The following is a 25,603-nucleotide window of genomic DNA, read 5'->3' as shown; positions in this document are numbered from 1 at the left end:
CTTTGACGAAAAATAGTTTGTGAATAACAACTATAGAATATCAACGTCCTCTAAGAATGTTCCAATGATTGAAATGAGAGTTTAGATTATATAACCATTGGAGGATATAAGAATTGTTGTGGAAACACATATATGTATAAGTCCTCATTCCTTGAACCGAAGTTTGCGAACTTTGTTGATCAAGAGAACCGGCATGGTGGCGTGAGCCAAGTCCGCGAACTGGCGGAAGTTCTTGTCCTGAGAATTTCTGCTGGAGTTTGTGAACTCCGTCCGGGAACTTAAGTCCGCGAACCCAGTCCGCGAACTTGAGTAGGTTATATCTAAAAACGATTATTTGTGAACTTAAGGAATGCAAATGCAAACCGTGGATATATAGTTCATGAACCGATTCGAGTGAATCAAATCGTTTTTGCTTCGAATGTGTCTTGTGTAGTTACATAAGATTTCCTTGCAATTGAACAACTCTCTAACTAGTTCATTTGAGTCACTTGAACTAGTTATGGTGAAGAAGAATATGGTTGATATGAAAGTGATCATATGGCTAACCATTTGGTTGACTATTGTTGAACCAACAAATGTACAAGTTTGGGTACAGTTACACAAGCCTAGAAATGTGCATTTCATTTCTGTGTAACAAGCTAGTTTTCGATCTAACGGTTGAAAGATATTAGCTTGAATCTAAATCATGTTTTCATCTAACGGTGAATATTGAATGCTTTGTTACGAAGCTAACATTGATTGCAAACCCTGATTTGAAAGACTATATAAGGAAGAGATCTAGCAACTGGGAAACCTAATCTCCACACCTTCTGTGTGATACTAGTTGTGCTAAGCTATAGTCGATTCTCCTTTAACCTTTGGTTTCTTCTTCTAAACCAGGTTAACGACTTAAAGACTTCATTGGGATTGTGAATCCAGACCGATACTACTTTCTTGTAGTTATGTGATCTCATCTTGCTGTTTCTATCGTACAAGTATAATTGTAATAATTGGCTTGAGATTGATATCTCCGATAGGCAAGATATAAAAGAAATCACAAACACTTCGTCTCATCGTTTGTGATTCAACAATATCTTTTTTCGCTGCGTCGATTAGGATTATTGTGAAGTGATTGATAATCCTAGGTTGTTCTTTGGGAATATAAGTCCGGTTTATCAATTGGTTCCTGTTCATCTTGATTTATCAAAAGACGGAACAAAACTCGTAGGTATATTCGTGGGAGAAGGATTTATTTATTACCATAGACTTTTCTGTGCGATACAGATTTGTTTATTAAAGTCTTCAACTTTGGGTCGTAGCAACTCTTAGTTGTGGGTGAGATCAGCTAAGGGAATCAAGTACGTAGTATCCTGCTGGGATCAGAGACGTAGGAGCATAATTGTACCTTGGATCAGTGTGAGATTGATTGGGGTTCAACTACAATCCATGCCGAAGTTAATTTAGAGTAGGCTGGTGTCTGTAGCGTCTTAATACAGTGTGTGTTCAATCTGGACTAGGTCCCTGATTTTTCTGCATTTGTGGATCCCTCGTTAACAAAATCATGGTGTCTGTGTTATTTCTTTTCCGCATTATATTTTTCATATAATTGAAATATCACAGGTTGTGCGTTGTTCAATCAATTAGAATATCCGACCTTTTTGTTGTTTATTTAAATTGATTGACACTTGGATATTAGTCTTTGGTACCATCCAAGTTATCTCTCTAGTATTTGATAAAGAGTCTCAGATTTCTATTTGCTTGAGTATATATCAAATCGAGAGATTGAGATATAAACTCTTTGATATACTTTTTATCTAGATTGAGTCTGACTGTCTAGTTGATTCTCTAGAAAGTATATTGGAGTTTTTCCATTCAGATTACTAAGCAAAATATTGGGAGTGGTTGTTGTACCCCCACTTTTTCAATCTGCTATAAAGAAAAACAATAACAAAAGACCTAAATATACACCATGCATGTAAACTACAACTCGATAAAGAAAACATATATACAAAAGGCTACCAAGAGAATACTGAATTGCAATAGTTACCAGTTCCCTCCATAGGGAAAAATTGTATCTTATGTCCATGCCATATATGGCTTGGCTAGTTTAAACAAAGTGATAAGAAAATTGCGGTTTCCAATGGCATGATCCGTACATAGGGACGATAAAACTCATTTACACCTAAAAAAATAACTAGATCCGTCCAAACTCCATGGTTAATAAATCGAAGAGTAGTTAAGTTGTATCCGAAGAAACCCAGTTGATGAAATATTTGCAGGAAAAAGGTGCTGAGCTCTTGAGGTATAGCCGAAGATTCCACAAAAAAAATGAATCTTTCAAGAGCTCGTGAGGTATCATCAACTTCTTCAACATAAAATCAAGTAAAAAGCAAAACGAAATCAAGAATCCAAATACCAAGAATACAAAAAAAAGGATTTCAGGATTCAATACCTTGCATGAGTTTACTTTATTAGAATAACCATTTCAATGCTCATGAGCTTCCACTGCCGCATCCACTGATTACACCTTCGAGGTTTATCCAATACAAAAACCTAATATATTAGACAACAACACAAACCGAAAAAGAACTTAACCCTAAAAAAATGAAAAAACAAGATGGGATCCGCTGTTGGCTCGAGCACTTTATATAGACAGACCAAGGAAAGAAATTCCAAAAAAAAGAAGACAAGATTTTGGAAATGATATTATTTAATATACCAAAATTTACATAACTATCGATAGTTTTTTATTTGGAATATACTATTTTTTTGATATCACATTAAAAGAAAGAAATATTTACGTCTAGAAAATCTTGCGCATCTGTTAACACTACAAGAAAATAGACATTTAATGACAAATATTTTTGTCACAGAACTACCTTGTTTGGTCGCTAAATAGAATTTAGAACAAAAAAAAAATTGTCATCTAATCATTGTCGTGGAAACTGTTAATGGTCGCAGGAGATAATTTTGACGACACCAAATTTTATGTCGCTATATATGGCTTTTAATGACTACCGTAAATTGTCTTCAAAGTTCAAAATTAACGTCGAAAAATTACGCCATCAAAAATAATTCTGGTGTTAAAAGATTTTTCTCACTAAATACTTTCGTGATAATTTTGTTTTGTCTCCGTAATAAATTCCAGCAACAAAATACTTTGTCTTTAAATCATATTTTATCAACAAATTTTTTTGTCTCCTAAGAGATTTTTGGATGAGCATAATAAGCGTTTTTAAAAATGGTTTCTGAAACAAATATTTCAGCCGCTGAAAGTGAGTTTTTTACACAAAGAAATTTGGTCTCCCAATATGTTTTATTGACTAATGTATTTATGCAAAGATTCACTTGCGGAGACAGAAAAATTGGTCTCGGAATAAAAACATTAATGACATAATAATATTGTGGTAAAATTGGTTTTTTCGGAGTCTGATATATTTGCCGTTGTAAAAATTTTTTAAAGACCATTCTTGCTTGTCTCGTAAAAATATTTTCATTAATGAAATATATCGTGTTTAAAATTTCTTTGTGAGACGAATATATTTTTCGTTGAAAAGTTGTTTCATCAACCAACAATTTTGTCTCTAAATTAGTCATTTTAGAGACAACAAATTTTATCCATGAAAACAAACTAAACAAACAAAATGCTTTGGTGACTAATTTACGTGCCTTTGACGAAAAAGAAAGGAAACGATTTTATTTATCTCCGAATAATTCTTTTTGGTGAGGAAAAACTTTGTTTTTTATTTGGATATAAGTAGATTCGCCGCGAAAACCTTTTCTTTTCGCAATCAACTATATTTGTTTCTAAAATATTCAGGAAAATGGTCTTTGTAATTCATTAAAATATGAAGATAATATAGAAATGAAAACCATTTACATTGATTAATATTCCAATAACTTAAGAAGTAATTGCACTCATGGCTTGAACTATTCTGAAGAACACTTCTAAAATACTGAAGAAAACTAATACTCATTTAACTTTAACTAAAAAAAAGGAGTAACATCAAAACTAAGCACTAAGCAGCTTTTGGATCTTAAATGGTTGGGGAATCAGCTGGATCAAGAACCAATATTTAACCGAGTGCGTTGTGCCTAAAACCTGTGTTGGCTTCATTAATTTTTCCATCTTCTGTATGTGTAGATTGATTTTTTTCGTCCTGTGAAACTGGCAACGGATGCCCTTGAAGACTTTGTCGTCCCTTCAACCTGAAAATGTATGGCCTTACAGCCTCAAAATTCTCATGACAATCAGGACACTTCTGAAATTTAAGAAAAGTATTGAAGTTAGATCCTGCAAGAGTATTAAAATATATACATCACATCTTCCAAAGTACAGTAACCATTTAGTTCACCTTAATTCTCTCCAAAACAAAGAGGTCACACAAACTAGACCAATTTGCTGGTGAGATGTTTCCAAAAGGATTACCCCGCGCTTCTTCAATACTTACATAATTTCTAAAATGCATCAGCATTTCACACTTAAAGTTGGTATAACCTTTTGACATACGATAATTCAGAAATCTCCTAACAGATGGACTTGTGGTGTTTAGTATGAAATTATCCTACAACATAATGACAAATAAGAGTTTTAAATCAAATATTTATTTCAAAAGTCAATAAAAAAAGACCATAGAGATAATTTTTCCTTCAAAAAATGTGAATACCTTTAGCTGTTCAATTAATATGTCCCTATCTTGTGCAGGGATTGTTTCCCATGACTTGTATCCCAAAGGAGCGAAAGCATGAATAATCGTATGACATTCACCGGCCAAATCAGATCGATGTTCTCCTAGAAGTACACCAGATTGTTCATCAATGATAATAGGTATCCTTCCATTATGAGCCACTCTTTCCTCCAGTCATATTCTACGTAGTTGTCCCCGAACAATGGGATCTCTTAGTCTTTCTGTAAAATCAACAAAAAAAAATGAATATCCGGTCGTGACAGTGATTGTTCTCAGAAAATTGACCACAAGCCTATAGAAATTAGAAATAATTTGCAATACCGATGTTTGAAGCAGCCAAGTGATCCATATGGGTAGTAGGATATGCCTAACCAAGATATTAAGAAAATATCCAATATAAGAACCAAATAAAATAAATAAAATTAAGATGAGATTATTACAACCACACACATCACAATCAATATAGGAAAAAGCCTAAAAAACTAATGTTGAATCATATCCCACTTGAAGTAGATGCTTCTGTAACTGTATATGCCCATTCCCATTTTAATTTCATGTGAAGCAATAGTTATCAATCTAACAGATCAAAAGATACCCAAGGCCGACTAATAATCCTTAAAAATTAAAAACATGAATGAAGCAGCACAACAACGTGTAGAATGTGTTCGAACAGGACGCCTATATCCTCCGACATTAACTTAACCATACTATAAACTAACTAGGAATTCGAAACCTATAATTTACAGCATTAATAAAACCACTATTTAAAGGTATATAGTTTACACAACAAGTACCAAATCTTCAAATAGGGACTCAGATTATGCAGCACATTCTTTAACCAAACTGCAAAGTAATACAGTTAATATAAAAAGTCTAATTGCTAATGTCAACAATCTGTGTAAGCCTACGGCGAAATTAAAGTAGTCTGATAATAAAGAGTCATCTCAGACCAGCCCAACAATAAGCCCAGATACATAACCAGTAATTGTTTATTTAAAATAATCTACCATCTAACTTATTTATAACTTGAGAAATCAAGGACCTGCATAGATATCTTTTCAGAAAATAAATTGTGTTCTATGGAAGGAAAATGATGGCAAATCAATCATTCGCCAAGAGTAGAAGGGCTGACCTGATCAAGGTTAATGATTATGAAACCCAATAATTAAAAAGATAAAATTAACATCCGCACATCATAATAACATCCAATAATTTGACAAAATTAAATCTACACATAAAAAATTGAAAACAATTGAAACTGATAAAAGCCTTAATTAGGTTTCTGTCTGAAATCTTTTGCTCATAGATATCTTTTAACATATAAACTAAGCAGCGCCAAAACTATAATGAAATCAGAGGTTTTTTGAATCGGAGAAGGTGATCGGAAGAAATCAATTAGACTTCAAGATTGCAGTTGATCCAACAACAAACGAAAAAAGAAACAAAGTTAGGGTTTTGAATCAATTGAGTTAATGAAAAATCTAAGAAATCAATGACGCGATACCTTCGATTTGATATAGAATTTTGCAAGCACAATTGGATGATAATACGGTTCCCTCCCAGAACTGAGAAGTTACTCTAAACCAAAATTAGATAATAGATCCATTAAAATAACCCCCTCTCAGATGGTTATAACTGAATAGTTCGTCCGCATAAGGAAAAAAAAATAACTGGAATTCTCCTTTTGTGAATGCTCAAAAGTAAACGAGACATGATGAGTCGCAACTTCCGAGACACATTAACTCCTTCCCGTTAAGTCGAGCACGCGTTGTTCCAAAAGCCTATGTAAAGTCATTATAATATGACGTGTCAAACATGGGCTTTCCACTTAAAAAATATGCGTAACCAATTACTTAAAAGCTTCCCATATGCATGCACTATGCCATGGCAACAACATGTATTCCTTTAGCAAATGTTGATTAAGTCAACCGTGAGTTCACGCCTCGTGGGGGTGGGGGTCGGTTACGCCAAGTATGAAAAACTAAGAACGGCACGGACACGAAGAAAACACCAAGTTTGTGGTTCAAGCTAATTTGAACGTTCAGAAATCAGCCAAGAAATTGAGATGTTGCTGTTGAAACAGAGTGATAAACGGAGAAACTAAGTGGAGCATTAGAATTTATCACGTTTTTACTTCTTTTAGAAAAAAAAAAGGATTTCATTTCATACATATATACACATACGGTTCAACCTTTTCTGGTTTCCTTTTTGTTGTTCCTCTCATAAAATTGTAATCAGCCGGTAATGGTTAGAATCGTATTTAGTTAGTCAGATTATTAAATTAGGGAGCCTACAATAAGCTTACAATTCTAACGGTGACTCATTAAGAATGTCCAATGTTTTGTTGGTCAGGTCAAATTAGTCAAAGCTTATAATCCTCGTCGTGACCTCTCAAGCAGGTCCTAGTATCTTGTTAGTTGTGTCAAATTAGACGGGGCTTAGATTATGAAGAGCTCAGTGTGTATTCAATTGAAAACAATTTTAACATGCATGCAGCTATATGCTTAGGACCATACACTTTCCAGCATATCCAAATTCGTTTTGGTGGAGGACTCTGCAATTTATTAGGGAATCATGGCCCAACTAAGATACAGAACTTTTCATATCGGCGGTGAAGTTTAAAGAGATTTTTTTTTTCTTTTGAAGTATCGAAGTTGGAAGAATAGAGTTTGTTTAAGGTTTGGGAATGTTCCGAAGAAATATTACCTGTAAATGGATGGATGCATCATTCTTACCAAGTTTCTGGTTTATAATGATCCGCTCAGGGCTAGGTTTCGACCTCGGAGCCAGGTTATGCGTACAATATGACAATATGGTTTGTTTAAATTTTCGAAGAATATTCCGAAGTAATCTTACATGTAAATGGATGGAATCTTACATGTAAATGGATGGATTCATCGTTCTTACCAAGTTTTCAACTTATGGTAGCCCACTCCTGGCCAGGTTTCGACCTCGGATCCAGGGTATGCATACAATATGCCAGAATTGAGTTAGCTTAAGGTTTCGGGGAATATTCCGAAGGAATCTTACATGTAAATGGATGGATTAATCGTTAATAAAAAGTTTCCGTCTTAGAATGGTCCACTCTGGGCCAGGTTTCAATATCGAATCCAGGTTATGCGTATATATTTTTCATGAAGGAATCTTACATGTAAAATGGATGGATTCATCGTTCTTACCAAGTTTTTTGCTTATAATGGTCCACTCAAGGCCAGGTTTCGACCTCGGAGTCAGGGTATGCATACAATATGCCATAATAGAGTTTGTTTAAGGTTTCAGGGAATATTCCGAATAAATCTTACCTGTATATGGACTGATTCATCGTTATTACCAAGTTTCTGGCTTATAACTGTCCACTCATGGCCATGTTTCAATTTCGGAGCCAGGTTATGCATACTATATGACAAAATAGGGTTTGTTTAAATTTTTGGGGAGTCTTACATGTAAAATGGATGGATTCATCGTTTTGACCAAGTTTCTGACTTATTGTAGTCCAGTCCGGTTAGGTTTCGACCTCGGAGCCAGTGTATGTATACAATATGCCAGAATATAGTTAATTTAAAGTTTCTGTGAATATTCAGAAGGAATCTTACCTGTAAATGGATAATTCATCGTTATTACCAAGTTTTCGGCTTATAATGTTCTACCCAGGGCCAGGTTTCAATCTCGGAGCCAGGTTATGTATGCAATATGCCAAAATAGGGTTTGTTTAAATTTTTGAGGAATATTCTGAAGGAATCTTACATGTAAAACGGATGGATACATTGTTCTTACCAAGTTTCCCAATTATAATAGTCCACTCCCGGACGGGTTTCTACCTTGGAGCCAGGGTATTCATACAATATGCCAGAATAGGGTTTCTTTAAATTCTTAGAAAATATTCAGAAGGAATCTTATTTGTAAATGGATGTATTCATCGTTCTTACGAAGTTTTCGACTTATAGTTGTCCACTCCCGACCAGGTTTCAATTTCAGATCCAAGTTATGCATACAATATGCCAAAATATGGTTTGTTTAAGGTTTCGGAGAATATTCCGAAGGAATCTTACCTGTAAATGGAAGAATTCATCGTTTTTACCAAGTTTCGGATTATATTGGTCCACTCACGTCCAGGTTTCGACCTCCGAGCCAGGGTATGCATACAATATGCTAGTTTGTTTGTCGTTATACCGAGTTTAAAGTTTGAATCGACATTGAGATTCATATTTATCAATTTGGATGATGTATCATGCAAATTTTGAAGTCAGAACCCTCACGGAGCTTCCTGATTCATAGTTTGTATGCCATTATGCCACATTTGAAGTTCGAATCGACAATGAGCTTCATATTTATCGATTTCGATGATGTATCATGCCAAGTTTGAAGTCAGAACCCTCTTGGAGCTTCATGATTCATAGTTTGTTTGTCATTATACCGAATTTGAAGTTCGAATCGAGTCTTAGCTTCATATTTATCGATATCGGTGATGTATCATGCTGAGTTTGAAGTCAGACCCTCCCGGAGCTTCTTGGTTTATAGTTTCTATATCGTTGTATCATATTTGAAGTTCTAATCGACTCTATCTATTTCGATGATGTAGCAGGCTAAGTTTTAAGTCAGAACCCTGCCGAAGTTTCATGATTCATAGTTTGTTTGTCGTTATACCGAATTTGAAGTTCGAATCGATATTGAGATTCATATTCAATGATGTATCATGCAAAGTTTGAAGTCAGAACCCTCCCGGAGCTTCATGATTCATAGTTGTTTAGTCGTTACAAAGAAAATACACTTTCCTTGATCCGCATGACAGTCTTAAATCAAATATCTACCGTCCAAAGATGTCCCTAATCGTTAATCTCAAGCTTCTAGATATAATAGTCACTCGAAGTAGCTATAATTCGTATGTAAGTTCGGTTTCATGCAAATACTAATTTTATAGAAACATGAATGCTTATTTTATAGAAAAATTAGGAAATCTAAATAGACAAGCTTTTTCTTATTTATTTTTCTCCAGGATACTCTTGCATCCAGATATTTCGTATGCTCTAGTGCTGCAAAGTCGGCAACTTGGTACGAGCCTTTATAGCTCAATTCGAATCGGGGAAAACACACCTATCCTAATCCTATACACATTCTAATACTACATTTAATTTCTCCGTCGACCACTAAATTTCAACAACCGCACCTCAATTTCACTGATTTCTTGCCACCCAAATTAACTTGAACCACCTGTTAAGATTCACAGTTGCATGTGAGAAAATTCCACACATGCAATATCAATTATTGTTTTAAATGCAAAAGATAAAGCATTTATCTTGGGAGATATATGCATCAATTAGTCTGCCTACAAAATCCAACTAAATAGTTGTACCAAAAGTCAATGGAGATAAGCTAGCTGTGACCAAAGATTATTGTAGAAGACATTGATTTCAGTTATATAAGTAAAAATTAGTATAGAATTTTTGTGTTTTAGGGAACTAGATTATTTAGTTTTTATTTCTTGACTCATCTTAAATATGTAAACATCATTGTATAAATACAAGTTCCATTTTTCTCTCCTTCTACAACGGAAGAGACAAATCCCTTTGCCATCGGTCTTCCTCAGGTCTGTGTTATTCTTAGTTTCTCATACTCATAAAACACCTAGCAGAACCAATAGATTGTGCTGGAATATATTCATTAACCATGAGCTAATGGATACATCCCATAGGTTGCTTCTTCTACCCCACCATGACGTGTAAAGAAAAAAATAAAAAAAAAACTTCAGGAAGATATGGATGAACGAAAAATTTCTCATGCGGTTGTAACCATCAAAGAGACACTTATTTTAGTGGGTTGTTTCGTATTAATAATTTATAGGCCTGGGGAGCATCCCAACAGACACGGGGCGACTCCTTTCATACCATTGGAGCAGCGCCAAAGACATGGGGAGCAGCCTGGAGACCTCAGAAGCTACTCGGACCCTGCGGAGCCGCTTTACATATCGAGGGACCAACTCAACAGACCTCAAAATGATTGTAAGTATCTCTTCTTTTATAATAAAGGTGCTTGTTGGTGTTCCATTAGACATGATGATTCTCTATATTTGTTGATAAGATCTTTGCTTGGTGGTCTTTGTTTTGGTTTGTTTAGCAGGTACGCTGGGAACAGGAACAGACGTCTGGGATTGGATACCTAGGCCGCCTGGGAGTTGATTTAATATGGACTAAGCTAAGTTTGATTTATTAGGTTTCTTTAGTTTTGATTGTGTGGGTGGAGCAAGAAACCTACAGGACGTATCCATTAGCTCATGGTTAGTGCCCATGTTACGAGGAATGACTATATATTTCCAACAACAGCTCTTTCGAACAAAAAAAAAATCAATATTAGATCATGTGTTCTATATATAAACTTAATATTTGTATAGTACAGCAGAGATATTTCTGTACCAACACGTGTCAATCTTGGGCACTCAACTTTCATGCACCGCACCACCTGTATGACCCTTTGGGGGAACATATTATAAACTACTTTCTTTTCTTTTACCAGGAAGAATCGAGTTTCTCTTTCTCATACTCGAATCCTATTACACAGAGTGTTTCATCTTTGAATTATGTGGATGTACTTGCTGATACTACCAGCAAGATCAACTAAACGTTTGAGCTCTTTAAGCCCGTCAACATAACCGTTCAATATAGATTTTATTCCCAAATTAGCTTGAGTCTTCCTATTTGGAACTGGTAGACATTCTTCTTCTTGTGTTAGTTTCTCTTCCACCCAAATTAACTTTAACCATAAACTTCGAGTCTTCCTCAGGTCCGTGTCGTTTTTACTTCTTAGTTTCTCATACTTGGCCTTAACACTCAAAAAAAAAACACCTAGCAGAACCACTAACTTGTGTTGAAATAAAGTCATTAACCATATAACATGGACATTAACCATGAGCTAATGGATACATACCATCAGTTGCTTCTTCTACATACAGCCCCCACCCCCCGTAACGTGTATTAAAAAAAAAAAAGAAAAACCTCTGGAAGATATGGATGAACAAAAAAAAACCGATTGTAACCATCAAATAGATACTGATTTTAGTGGGTTGTTTAGTTTTAGGATAACTTCTCAAATTTTGGCGGGATGCATATCAAAAAACAAAATTCCTTTCAGCGGGATCCTTCCCGCTCAGCAGTCCATTTTTCCCATCTATAAATAAAGCCTTAAGATCATTGATTTCGACTCACAAAGTTCATATACATCACCTCTGAAAGACGGTATTGTTTTTTCCAGATTTTTGTTTATATTTTTAATTTTCTCAATCCATTAGTAGATTCTAAAGCTTGATGGTTTATCTCAATGAGAAGATTTTTTTTCTTCTAATGAATGCATAAACTTATTTCTCTTTTTTATGTTGTTTGATGAGTGGAGTCATGCTTTAAATCATGTTGGATGGCCTTACATCTAGAAAAACTGGTGAAAATGGTTTTCTTTCCATATGCCATTTCTTGTACTTTCACTAATTGGAGTGATTTCGGAAATATTTGGTGTGTGTGACAAAGGAACGTGGTAGGTGTAATTCTTACAGCTTAATGGAAGAGTGCATGATTGAGTAACTTGTAAATCAACATTGTCTTTGCGTTTGATTCTCATCTTTGGATGTGTCCTTATGATCTTGTTTTTCTCCTTAATAATTAGGTTTACAAACTACTAAGACATAATGGAACGTATGGAACGTTTGGGTGCTCCAACTAACGCTGGTATAGTTTTACTAATTCGAAAACCCATTGCCCTTTTTATTTGTCGGCATTTATGTCTCAAGTCGGTGTTTATCGTTTCGCAAACGATTACAGTTGATATTAAGATGCTTTTTCTTTTCTGAGATGTCAGCAACCATTTCAAAAAATACTCATTGTTATTTTTGTAATCGTAGGATCTTCATTGGGGAAACGGAATGTCCTTGGACGCTCACGCGGCATAGATCTGGATGATTGGATTGCCCATCATGGAAAATTGCCTATCAAATTCTCAGATGTTGCGAGGGAACCAATCTCCCCAAATAGGTGCAAATTATCTACTGAATGCGGCATAATTGTTCGTGACTTTGCTCCGATGCAATATACTTCTTGGAAGAAAATTCCTGAGCATGAAAGAGTTGTTCTAATTGAACGTGTCAATGTACGTAGGCAGAAATATTCCAAAGATGTATTTTAAATTTTTGTTGTTGTTTTTTTTTGATTATTTTGAGATAATTTTGATCCACCTGTCAAATTTTATCATGTTATTGTAGGACAAGTTCGAACTGGACATTACGCGTCCTTCTATTAAGAAATATCTAAATGACTGTATGGCCAGAAGATACAGCAACTACAGGACTCAAATGTCAGCGCACTTCAAAAAGTTTGAAACTATTGAAGAAGCTCGCTTGAAGCCATTCGAGAACGTCTCACCAGAGAATTGGTTATGGTTGTGTGACCATTTTTCTTCAGAGAAATTTAAGGTAAAGTAATTGGTTCTTAATTGGTATTCATATTTATAAATTATAAGGTATATATGCATACTTATTTTAGTTCTTATTTTAAATTTCAGAAGCGGTCCACAGCAGGGTCGAACAATCGGAAGCAAGTCGAGTACAACCACTGTGGGGGTTCTCGTGCGTTTCAAGTGCGCCTAGAGAAGGTATTTTCTGATTAAAAATTAGTACTGTGTAAAAAATATTTATGATGTTCTTTGTTGATATTTTCTGTTCTTCTTCCAGAAAATTTTTTTGGGAGTGCAAGCTTCCAAAATACAAACGTTTCACGAAATAGCGAGCTAAGATGAATTCCAAGCAGAGGGCCAAATTAAGAAACATATAAAGAAAGTCCATGGCACATGTGAAAAATCAACAACACAATAAGGTTTGAATTACTAGTAAACCCCATATCAATAAAAATAAACATAAATATGAAATCATGAATGCAATCCATGCTAAAAACGTACCTTTAAGGATTCTATATCATTATTGTTTACAAATAATAATTTCATTTTTTTTATTGTTTTTTTTTCTGAAAATGTGCAGATCGGAAAATTGTATCATGAAAAGTTTTCAGGGGTTAGTGATGAATTGCATTCGTTAGCACAGGGTGTTGAATCTCGCGCAAAATCATTTTCTGCTTGTATCTATAATGGAGTTCGATTCCATACCAAAAAACGCGAACTTCGTCGAACGACCCAGAATAGCGGATTGGTAGTAGATGGGGAACACAATAGTAAGCCAATTGAATTCTTCGGTAGCTTGCAAGATGTTATTGAGTTAGACTTTTTGTATGGATACCGAGTTGTGTTATTTAAATGTGATTGGTTTGACGTAACTCCTGGAAAGACAAGAATTCGAAAGGATTATAGTTTGACATGTATAAATACTAATAGAATATGGTACAAGAGTGATCCTTTCGTTCTTGCATCACAATCGCAACAAGTGTTCTACCTAGATGACTATAAGCATGGAGCAAATTGGAAAGTGGCTCAGAAAATGCATCATAGACACATATGGGATGTTCCTGAAATGGATATCAATGAAGTACAACCAGAAATAGAAACAACTATCGACGAGGCATATCACCATAACAAGGAGGCTCCATTGCTATTATCCGCTGTTCAGGAAGATGATAATGAGGCAACTGTACTTTATAGAGATGCTGATGTTGAACTCGAAATCATAGATGCAGATCTTGTTCTAGCTGAGGATGTCATAGATGATGATGAGGATGAAGAGGAAGAAGATGAAACATTGTTTAACTACAACAATGATGTGGCAGAGCCTGAGGATATTGTGCCAGAAGAAGATGACTCGGATCTAGAATATTAGTTCGTTACTGTCATTTTACTTAAAACTTAATATTCGTTGCTAGTTTACTTTGAAACTCACTAGATATTCATTTTATGACTAATTTTTGCTCGAACCGGTTAAGTAATTTATGGCTTTGCCTTATTATTAGTTTGATTAAATTATTCTACAATTTTGTTTGTTTTTTTAAAATATATTTTCATTGAACTGTGATTCGATTTTCTTTTACAGATTGTAATATTTGTACATTAAGTCTGAAGTGATCGGTGAATGGAAAAGTATACAAAGAATTAATCTTTGATGGATTATATAAAGATGTCATTGTCGATTGGGCGGAGAAGTTATATGACCTGTCTATTAATGTTGTAATAGAATGAGTCAAGAATCTCTTATTAATGATAGGCAACTCGCATTAATAAGAACTGCTAAAATATTAATGAAGGGTAGGTCAGGCCCTAAACTGAAATCTACCATGTTCGCCAAAACTAAACTCAAATGCTGTTGGCAACCATTTGAAACGATCATTAGGGAAGCACTCGTGTTCATGATAGATAGTAGAAATTATTTATCACTATAATGTCCAAAATTTTAGTCATTGTAAATCTATTTTCACTAGCAACTATTTTTTGTCACAAACGTATAAGTAACCCTAACAACAAGCTATTTCGTCAGCGGAAATCTTATGTTGTGTCTAAAATTCTATCACTCTAAAATATTCTTTCCAGCGATTATTCTTGTTCGTGGCAGAAAAAACACGCTAGCGTTAACATTTTGTTTTTCACCTAAAGTTTATATCGTGGCGAAGTATTTTAGATGCAAAAACAGTATGGCGACAAAATATTGTCCCGTCGCAGTTAAATGTTTTCAAGAGCCATTGGATATTGTCACCCTATATATATTTAAAGAGAAAACGAAATAGTAGTTACAAATTATTATTTTTGCGACCAACATTTATCATTGTCAGGATAAGTATAATTGGTGACTAGAGAAATTCTCCCCGAACAAATCATCAGCGACAGAGGAAATCATGACAAGTTTCGGTTGTCATCCATGCTTTCGGTGACAATTGTAAGGACAAAATATCTTTTTTGCCGCAAAAAAGATATTTATACTAACAATTCTGATATTCGTCACAAGCGAATATGTTTCATGACTAAAAAAAATTTGATGGGCAAACATTTGTCACTAAAGGCCCATTTTCTTGTAGTGTAAAGTTTCATTTTTTTTTTATACCTTGATTTTCACATTAATTTTGATATCTTTGAGTCATTTTTCCTAACGTATCTTTACTTATCTTTGGATCATGTGTAGAAATCTGGAAATAATGCTATACTCATCGGATTATATCTTACTCAAAAAATGCAACTAGCCTAAATTTTATTTTTCCTGATAAAGTTGACGAAACTGCTTTCCTAATTTGTGGGGTTGAAAATCCTTTTAGCCGTCTGTTTCATATTCAATTTTTTTTTCTTCTCTGCAAATTTTATTGTTTGTTTGATTTTTACTCTTATTGATGTTGTATTATTTTTATTTGTACAAGATTAACAAACCCTTTTGTAAACCATCGAAAGAAGATTTCTTGATTCATGTGTGACATCCACAAATCAAGTATTTTCTTTTAATTGTCAATATAAATTTTATATATTTTTTTAATACCCAACTGAAAATGTAATTGTAAGTATTTTCTTTTATCCGTAGTTTGGAGTTGTAATTAGGCAGATTTTATTACAAAACTGTAAATGGACTCTGGACATTGGATATTTTTTTTAATTCATATGATTTATCCAATTTTATGATGATATCATGATGCACATTGCGTATTTAATTTCATTATAATGATTTTTTTTTGGTGACGTTGAAGTTGTTTATATTTGTTTTGTTATGTTTCCTAAATTAATAACATTTAATAATTTTAGGTAATTATTTTCAAAGAATGTGATTGGCTATATAATATTTTGTGGGACTAAAAGAATGTTATGTTTCTTATGGTTTGAGCTTCTTATTTTTCCCCAGCTTTGTCATGTCTTTTTATTGACATTTCGTAAGATGATTTTTTTTTTAACAAAGAAGAAAGTTCTATTACACAGGCAAAGTTGTTACATCATATCTTATGAAGGGCATTAACAAGTCAGGTGGTTTAAACCACTATTCCCAACATACGTTAAGTTTTCTAGATGTTTTAGCAAGAGCATCTGCAGTTTTATTACAAGATTTATGAACAAACACACATGACCAAACAGGATTAATGTTACATATATTCATACATTTTTTAAGAAGAGGCATACTTTGCCAATGAGAAAGAGTAGATTGTTGTTGCAGAACAGTACTGTTACTAAGGTTATCCGTTTCAAAAATAACATGAGTCCTCCCATTTGATGCAGCCAGTTGCATAGACTCCAACAATGCCCAGGCTTCAGCTTGTTGAACATTTATGGCTCGTCTTACTGTCCCCCTTCCCATAACATATTCTCCTGTAGAGGTTCTAGTTATAATTCCAATACCAGCTAATAAGGAATTATGATTAAAAGAAGCATCAATGTTAATCTTCAGAAATTGTAAAGGAGGTGGTTTCCAAGTAAGAGTCAAACTGATATTATTTCTAAGAGAAATTTGATGATCATCAGATGTATGACCTAAATGATGATATGCAATATAGGATCTTACTTGATGAATGACAGAGTTGTGATTGGGTGTTATATTACTAAAGAAAATTCTACATCTATGTTTCCAAATAAAATGCATAATGCAGGCTGCTAAGTGAATAGATGTTTGAATCTTCTGAATAGAGATATCAGCTTCCTTGTCTTGCCAGCTGTGAATCCAAGAAAGGATTGTAGAATGCTGCATAAAAGAAGAAAAGTGGTGAGGGAAAAATGTCTGCCAAACTGTTTGAGAGAAACCACAGTGAAGTAACATGTGATCCAAATCCTCAACTTGATGCAGATTGCAAAGCACACAGTGTTAATCAACAACATTCATGTGTTTAAAAATCCTAACTTTGACAGGAAAAACATTATGGATAACTTTCCACATAAAAATCTGGTACTTGTATGGCATTTTTATCTTCCAGAAGGTTAACCAAAAACTAGGAGATAATCCCATTGACATATCAGAATTCATATATTTTTCACATAGCATTTAATAAGTTGAAGCAGTGGTAAAAAATACCAGTTGTAGTAAAAGGCCACACTAATTTATCTTCTTCTTCTAGTTGGATAGGTATAGTTAGGATAGAATTCACCTGAGCTGGAGAGAAAAGCTGTCTAAGAAGTAATATATTCCACTGACCAGAATCTTCATCGATGAGTTCTGAAACCCATTGATAATCATGAGTATTCAAATCATCCCAATTCTGATTGAAGATTCCAAAGATGGAATCCAATTAGCTGTCCAAATGTTGATGTGGTTACCTTTAAGAACTTCTGCCCATAAGGCCTCTTGATTGTGCAGCAGCTGCCAAGCCAATTTCGCCAAAAAGGCTAAATTGTAATTGGTTAAGTTTTTAAGACCTAAACCACCAAGTCTTTTAGGAAAATGTAATTTATCCCAGGAAATAATGTTGTGAATGGTTGTTGCTGAAATTGTTCCACCAGTAGCTTCTCTGAATCTTTTCCATTTGTTGGATAGTCGAGTCTGGCAACTTAAATACTTGCATTTGGTACATTGCCATTGTACTGAGAACAACATTTACCTGAATTGTTCTTCCTTCTTGATTAGTCATTTTACTCTGCCAACCTTGTAATCTGTTGTTCATGTTATCAATAATGCCTTGACAATTCTTTTGTCTTGATCTATGAAATAAAAGAGGTATTCCCAAATATTTTTCACAAAGACCCATAACTTTCATGTTCAGTATACCAGGAATATTAGACTTGGGATTATTAGAAGTATGCTTACCAAAAGATATGGTTGATTTGTGCATATTGATAAACTGCCCTGAAGCTTGACCAAAAATCTGAAGTAGATGTTGGAGATGCACCATTTGAGAACAAGTAGCTTGATAGAACAATAAACAATCATCTGCATAAAAACAGGTGATTGATATCTGGACAATGTCGGTTAATTTTTATTCCCTTAAGAAGAACTGAATCAACATGATGCTGTAAATGTCTTGAAAAGGCTTCCATGATGAACAAAAATAAATATGGAGACAAAGGGTCTCCCTGACGAAGGCCACGAGTAGGAGAAAAAGTGGAACTATGACTACCATTGGTAAGAATCGAAACATTGGTTGTAGAAATATACTGCTCAATCATAGTAATCCAGTCCTCATGAAAACCCAGTTGTCTAAAAATAGAAAGAAGAAAAGACCATTCTACCCTGTCGAAAGCTTTCGACGTGTCTAATTTCAAACCTACAAGAGCTCGATTAATATTTTTAAGCTTCATAATTTTAATGTTTGCTTGATTTCAAAGTCCACAGATAAATGTTTGCTTGTCGTTGCCAAGAGATCCATTCTTCCTAATTTTATTCCCAAATGCAAATTTACTGTGTTGAACAGCTTGGTTTCAAATGTCATTTCCGTTTTCATCTTTTGTTTCATTTTGTTTCACTCCCTCTATTTCAATCTTGGTTTAGTAAATTAACCCATGCTTGGGAGCATCTGTTTTCAGTTGATGTTGAAACGAACTTGCACAACATTTTTCATAACTATTACAATCCATGCAAATTAATGATTTGATGATTTGATATGTTATCTCAACCAAGAGCTAGACAAATTTTCTTCACTAAAATCTCCAAAGCACTCATGCATTCGATTTCCTCTGAATTGTTCATAATTTTGAAATTGCTCATCACCTGTTTGCAAAAATGATCCAGTGACCAGCGGTATTGATTTAACTTCACCATTTTTAAAGGTTTGAAACTTTTCATATGGGTTCTGTATTTTACCCTCCCCCACCCAGTAACTAGTAAATTTATCCCAATGTTTAGTAACTCACAAATTTTAGTTCAAGTTTTGCTTTGTAAAATCCCTGTTTACATAACTTAACTTGGCAAATGGTGGCCAGGGGCGGAGCCAGAATTTTGAGAGAGGGGGTGCAAATTTTTTTTTTACTGCAACAGAGAAAGACTAGCAACATTTATAGCAACTACATGACACCAGGATACTGAAAATAGAGTAGAAGATGTAACGGAGAAAAAAAAACGTATTAGACTAACTAATGAGAGTATGAGAGTTGCGTTGCGTTTTTGGAGTACTAGTCTCTCCTACTGTGAACGATTATGGGAGAAAGAAAGTCAAAATGGATTTTTCTTTTGGGCTTAGGGGGTGCAAGTGTTGAGATTTTAGGGCCCGGAGCATGTCAACACAAACACCGTGGGCCCGCCTACATACATGATCGATCGGTCAAGACCGAACATGGATGGTCGTCCCAATTTATGCGCCCAAACAAGGCATGACGCACGGCTGGCAAAACCCTAATTAGGCAGGTCCAGTTAGGGGTGTAAATTTTGCCCGGCAGTCCGAGGCCCAATACCGTCCGCCCTGTCCCATGACAGCCCATGGGTGATCGTGGACCTTTACGGGCTGGCCCGACCTAGCTCATTTAAATAAGAGGGTGGGCACAGGCCACAATTCAAATTTTCTTGCCCGGCCCAATACCCTCCCTATTATCCCGTCAATGCTACCCGTCATGTTAGCCCGCTAGTGTTATCATTTACCTAGCCTAATTGACTGTTCTCATTTGTTTTATCCTAGAATATACTTGGTACATGTACTTAAAACAATCAACCCTCATAGTTTTCATATGTATTTCTTAACTTTTATACCATTGAAGTCTAATTTTGTTAACCATATAGAGAAAATATTGAGCAAAATCTAAGGCAGTTTCCTTTTCTGATGATTCAATTCAGGAAAAACTATAGGAAGTTTGGTTTATCTTATTCCCATCTCAATTATCGTATTTGATTATTAATTTTAAGTAAAACTTGTGTATTATTACTACTTTCTTTTTATTTTTAACAATATATATGTATAATATATATATTTGTTTGTAATATTCAAGGCCCTCCCGGCCCTACCCGCCCGAGCCCAAATTAAAAAACAGGCTTGGGTAGGTCATGGGTACTAACTGTAGATAAATAACCCTGCCCGCCCGTCCCTTTTAATTTCATGGATAAGAGATGTTCCGGCCCGCCCTATACCGTCCCATTTAATAAATAGGTCGGGATGCCCGGCCCGACCCAATTTACACCCCTAGCTCCAGTGAGTATCAACACAATCACTGTGGTCCCACATATCTCCGTACCCGATCGGCCAAGGCATATCATGCGTGGTCGTCTCGATTCGCACGCCCAAACTAGGCGTGGTCACATCTCCCAATTGCAAACTAATCTCGACCACTCAACTTTGTCGGACAAATTGAATGGCTCAGATCACGTTTCTATGGGGTATTAAGGTATGGACGTGTACACCACCCCGCCGTCTGTATACCAGACTAATCGGCCAAGACCGACCAAGCTTGGTCGTCTCGGCCAAGACCGGATTTCTGTCGTAAATTGATCTCAACCACTCAACTTCGTCGGACAAATTGAGTGGCTTAGATCACACTTTCACGAGACAATGAGGTACGGGCGCCTACGCCGGCATACCGTCTACACGCATGCACGATCGGCCCGACCAAAATTACGTCCCAAGCTTGGTTTCGACCAAGCTGAAGAGCGATGCTTGCGCACCTCTTCATAAACCCTAATTCCACTAACGGTCGCAGATGAGTGTCTCAAAGATCATCTCGTCCGTTCAACTTCACCTGCTCGGTTATACAACCCTGGTCAGGAGTTAACTTGTCAATGAGGTGTTGTGGTGATTACCATCCGCCACTCTACCACACCAAGTGATCGGTCAAGTCAGGACTTACCTGTACAGCCGCAAACAATCAATCGAAGATGGCTAGACACGCATCTATTTTAAGACGCTTAATCATGACTTACTCCATTAAGCTTTAAACCATCGATGCTTCATACATGCTGAATATATTCGATGCATTACATGCATAGAATTCACGTGATATTTTACAAGTATCAAATTCCAAATAACTTAGTTATTTAACCTAGCATTACATGCTACCTTCTGTGGGTCCCACGATCCACACACTCGAGGCATCAATCATGTCACAAACTGGGGATACATACTGGGGTATTGGTCTGGCGGTTTACAGCGTGCAGCGCACAACACGCCATCACAAGAACATGTCAGGAAGTCATGGACGGTTAGTGATGATAGGAGAAGTGGGCAAGACTGATCGTGTAACACTAACACCCGCAACTCCACTACTCCATCACTCCACTTTCTCCACTTCCCACGAGATACGTGAGTAAGGCTCAATGACTTGTATAAATATGTTCTCCTCCCTATTTCGACAAGACAAGACAACAGAAGCAAGTGTTGATACAACCGTATTCAAACACCGGAACTGATAGCTTACATTCTGCAAGCCAGTTCATCTTTCTGATACAAGTCATACATAGCCAACACCTTCACAATCTCAACACCTTATTCGCTTCCCTCCCTAAGATCAACCCCATGTCCTTCACTTTGTGACCGAAGCAAGTCTGGAACGACCATTTCTTGGTTTAGGACAGAATTGTACAAATTGATTTCGCGAATCACAAAGCATTCCCGTGCAGTGCATTTGTTTAGGGTTTAGATTCATTCCTCATCCACACACCCCAAATTACCAAATTCGGCAGGAATAGTTTTCACCCATAAACACTGTTGCATATAAAATTCTTTCTGGATAGAAAGCCAATGTTGGGATCCCCATCTTATCAGTTCTCTAGTAAATTAAAATTCACCAGAACTCAACTGCAGCTATGGAAGAGATATCACTTTGGAAACATTGAAGCTGATCTGCACAATATTCAGACTCATCTTCAACAATGCTACGACAATAACTTACCTCCATGTCATCCCACAGTCAAGTAGTTAAGTAATTCTTTCGTAAGATGATTTAATCAATGAAGAAAATGGGAAAAAACACATGGGCCTCTCAAGCGCACCAGTATAAAGAACTAAATGGCCCAAAAGCACATGTGAGGAAACTAGAGACTTCAATCTCTCACCTTTAAAAATTTTTTAGACTTCAATTTCTATAAGCATCATGTAATAGGGTTATTCGATGATCATATATACAAGTATCAAATTTTCTTAGTAAAAGGATTTTTTTCCGGAAAATGGATCATTTGTCCAAATATTTTTAAAACATGGTTCTAATGGACGAGTAAAAATTAGTATGGATAAAATGGACACAAATAAAATAGCAAGAATGAAACTAGATTCATCTTGCCTTAAACTTAAAGAGAGCGAGGATGAAACTGGATGCATCCCGATGTAAATTAAAAATAATAAAAAGTATTTGAAAATGGGTAGGATGAAACTGTTTACATCCTGGTTATTTTTACATTCTCGTCCATTTAAACAATATCAAATTTTACATATCTTTTTTACCTAAGAATTGTTGATTTTGGTCTTTTCAATCAATTTTGTGATTTTTTTTAATCCAATTTTTTACGAATTTTAATGTCTTGGGCTTGATAAAGTTTAAAACATTTTGATGTTTGTTCTGGCAAGTTAAATTACACAACAAAAACAGAAGATGCATGACCACTAAGAGACACTATGAGTCTGCACGATCTATAGTTGAGAAACATCCCAACGCGTACAAGAATGCGTCCATATTCAATTTCAATCGTTGATCACCCGAAGATCGTGCGTGCCTCGACTTGTGTTATACATTGAGTTATTTTTTTTACTCGGTGTTATACATTGAGTTAGTGGTACACAACTGACTAGCATGCCTCCCAAGTGGATATTATTCAATTAATTGTGCATTATTAAGAGAAGAAAACGTAATCAAGTGTTGCACTATATAATTGGGTTCAGAAGCCTCTCTCTTCATCATAATCTCTACGAACAACAACTTGTTAGGTATTCTTTCTTTCTTCTTTGCCTTCACCTATCAATCAACATGGCAAGGATCTCAGCATGTCTGGTTCATGCTTTAACCTTATTCGTTCTAATCCATGTTGCACTAGCTGAATACGAGCCTTACACGCCCAACAAGGAAACTCCGTACAAGAAACCAGTTGTAGATCTTACTGTAGAAGCATATCTTCCAAAATACGAAGCTCCAAAATACGTCTATGCAACTCCACCACCACCGGCTTACGTCGCTCCCAAGTACGAAACACCAAAGTATACTCCTAAATACGTTTACACATCTCCACCACCACCGGCTTACGTCGCTCCCAAGTACGAAGCACCAAAATATACTCCGAAATACGATGCCCCCAAGTACGAAGCACCAAAATATACTCCTAAATACGAAGCACCCAAATACGAAGCACCCAAGTACGAAGCACCAAAGTACACTCCTAAATACGAAGCGCCAAAGTATACTCCTAAATATGTCTACGCATCTCCACCACCACCGGCTTACGTCGCCCCCAAGTACGAAGCACCAGTGTACACCCCTAAGTACATCTACGCATCTCCACCACCACCGGCCTACGTCGCCCCCAAGTACGAAGCACCAGTGTACACCCCTAAGTACGTCTACGCATCTCCACCACCACCGGCCTACGTCGCCCCCAAGTACGAAGCACCAGTGTACACCCCTAAGTACGTCTACGCATCTCCACCACCACCGGCCTACGTCGCCCCCAAGTACGAAGCACCAGTATACACCCCTAAGTACGTCTACGCATCTCCACCACCACCGGCCTACGTCGCCCCAAGTACGAAGCACCAGTATACACCCCTAAGTACGTCTACGCATCTCCACCACCACCAGCTTACGTCGCCCCCAAGTACGAAGCACCAGTGTACACCCCTAAGTACGTCTACGCATCTCCGCCACCACCGGCTTACGTCGCCCCCAAGTACGAAGCACCAGTGTACACCCCTAAGTACGTCTACGCATCTCCACCACCACCGGCTTACGTCGCCCCCAAGTACGAAGCACCAGTGTACACCCCTAAGTACGTCTACGCATCTCCACCACCACCGGCTTACGTCGCCCCAAGTACGGAGCACCAGTGTACACCCCTAAGTACGTCTACGCATCTCCACCACCACCGGCTTACGTCGTCCCCAAGTACGGAGCACCAAAGTACACCCCTAAGTACGTCTACGCATCTCCACCACCACCGGCTTACGTCGTCCCCAAGTACGAAGCACCAAAGTACACCCCTAAGTACGTCTACGCATCTCCACCACCACCGGCTTACGTCGCCCCCAAGTACGAAGCACCAGTGTACACCCCTAAGTACGTCTACATCTCCACCACCACCGGCTTACGTCGCCCCCAAGTACGAAGCACCAAAATACACCCCTAAGTATGTCTACGCATCTCCACCACCACCGGCTTACGTCGCCCCCAAGTACGAAGCACCAAAGTACACCCCTAAGTACATCTATGCGTCTCCACCACCACCGTCTTATGTTGCTTCCAAGTACGAAGCACCAAAATACACCCCTAGGTACGTCTATGCGTCTCCACCACCACCAGCTTACGTCGCTCCCAAATACGAAGCATCAAAGTATACTCCTAAATCTTCCTACCCATCTCCACCACCACCAGCTTACGTCGCTCCTTATTACTAGAAATTAGTCTTAGTGCTTATCCAAAGATCTTTCTACTGTCCCCTCTAAAAACATCATGTTCCTAGCTAACATCATTCATTCAGTGTTACATCGTTTGTAAGGTATGTACCTGACATCCCCTCATTCACCAAACTGTTATTTGATTTTTATTGTGAGTTTCAATTATGTTTGTTTCTGCAATTTATATCCAAATGCAACTTTTATAGGTTGCAGATATATGTTCACTAATGGAATTTCATTTCCTTTTCGTTTTAATGTTTCTGCATTATGATGCAATATAAATCCAACATATGTGGTTGTCCTTTATTGGGTCCTTCAGTGTAATAAATTGTTTTCAATGTCTTTTGAATCATAGTAGATTTGCATTCTAACATGTCTTATTTCGCATCAAATCTCCAGCTACCTTATTCATCACATATTTTCTTTGGTGTGATTCCAAATTCAGTGCGCCATTGCTGCAGTCCATCAACGATTACCCATCCTTGGCTAAACTCGTATCCCCTTTTCCAGTAGACTTCAGCCAACTAAGATTTTAAGCCATAATTGTGCACATGA

General features: G+C 36.5%; 1 protein-coding gene and 1 pseudogene across 1 annotated transcript; one reads left to right on the top strand and one right to left on the bottom strand.

The window, feature by feature from the left end:
• Positions 1-3,908: 3,908 nt before the first annotated feature.
• LOC113344788 lies at positions 3,909-4,840 on the bottom strand. The gene is made up of 3 exons (XM_026588704.1): positions 4,647-4,840; positions 4,335-4,544; positions 3,909-4,241 (listed from the first exon to the last, which is right to left on the bottom strand). The coding sequence occupies exons 2-3, from the start codon at positions 4,485-4,487 to the stop codon at positions 4,056-4,058; spliced, it is 339 nt and encodes a 112-aa protein (XP_026444489.1). The 5' UTR covers positions 4,488-4,544; positions 4,647-4,840; the 3' UTR covers positions 3,909-4,055.
• A 13,804-nt stretch (positions 4,841-18,644) lies between these two features.
• On the top strand, positions 18,645-25,359 carry LOC113344802 (annotated as a pseudogene).
• Positions 25,360-25,603: the final 244 nt, after the last annotated feature.

Source organism: Papaver somniferum, unplaced genomic scaffold, assembly GCF_003573695.1.
Source record: "Papaver somniferum cultivar HN1 unplaced genomic scaffold, ASM357369v1 unplaced-scaffold_8, whole genome shotgun sequence".
Classification (NCBI taxonomy): Eukaryota; Viridiplantae; Streptophyta; class Magnoliopsida; order Ranunculales; family Papaveraceae; genus Papaver; species Papaver somniferum.
This window is presented reverse-complemented; position numbering and strand designations above follow the sequence as displayed.

Excerpts from the sequence above, each read along its gene's own strand:
- LOC113344788 (XM_026588704.1), bottom strand. The coding sequence starts at position 4,487 with ATGTCAAAAGGTTATACCAACTTTAAGTGTGAAATGCTGATGCATTTT. Across the intron at positions 4,242-4,334 it reads TTGTTTTGGAGAGAATTAAG|AAGTGTCCTGATTGTCATGA; the intron begins GTGAACTAAATG and ends CTTAAATTTCAG.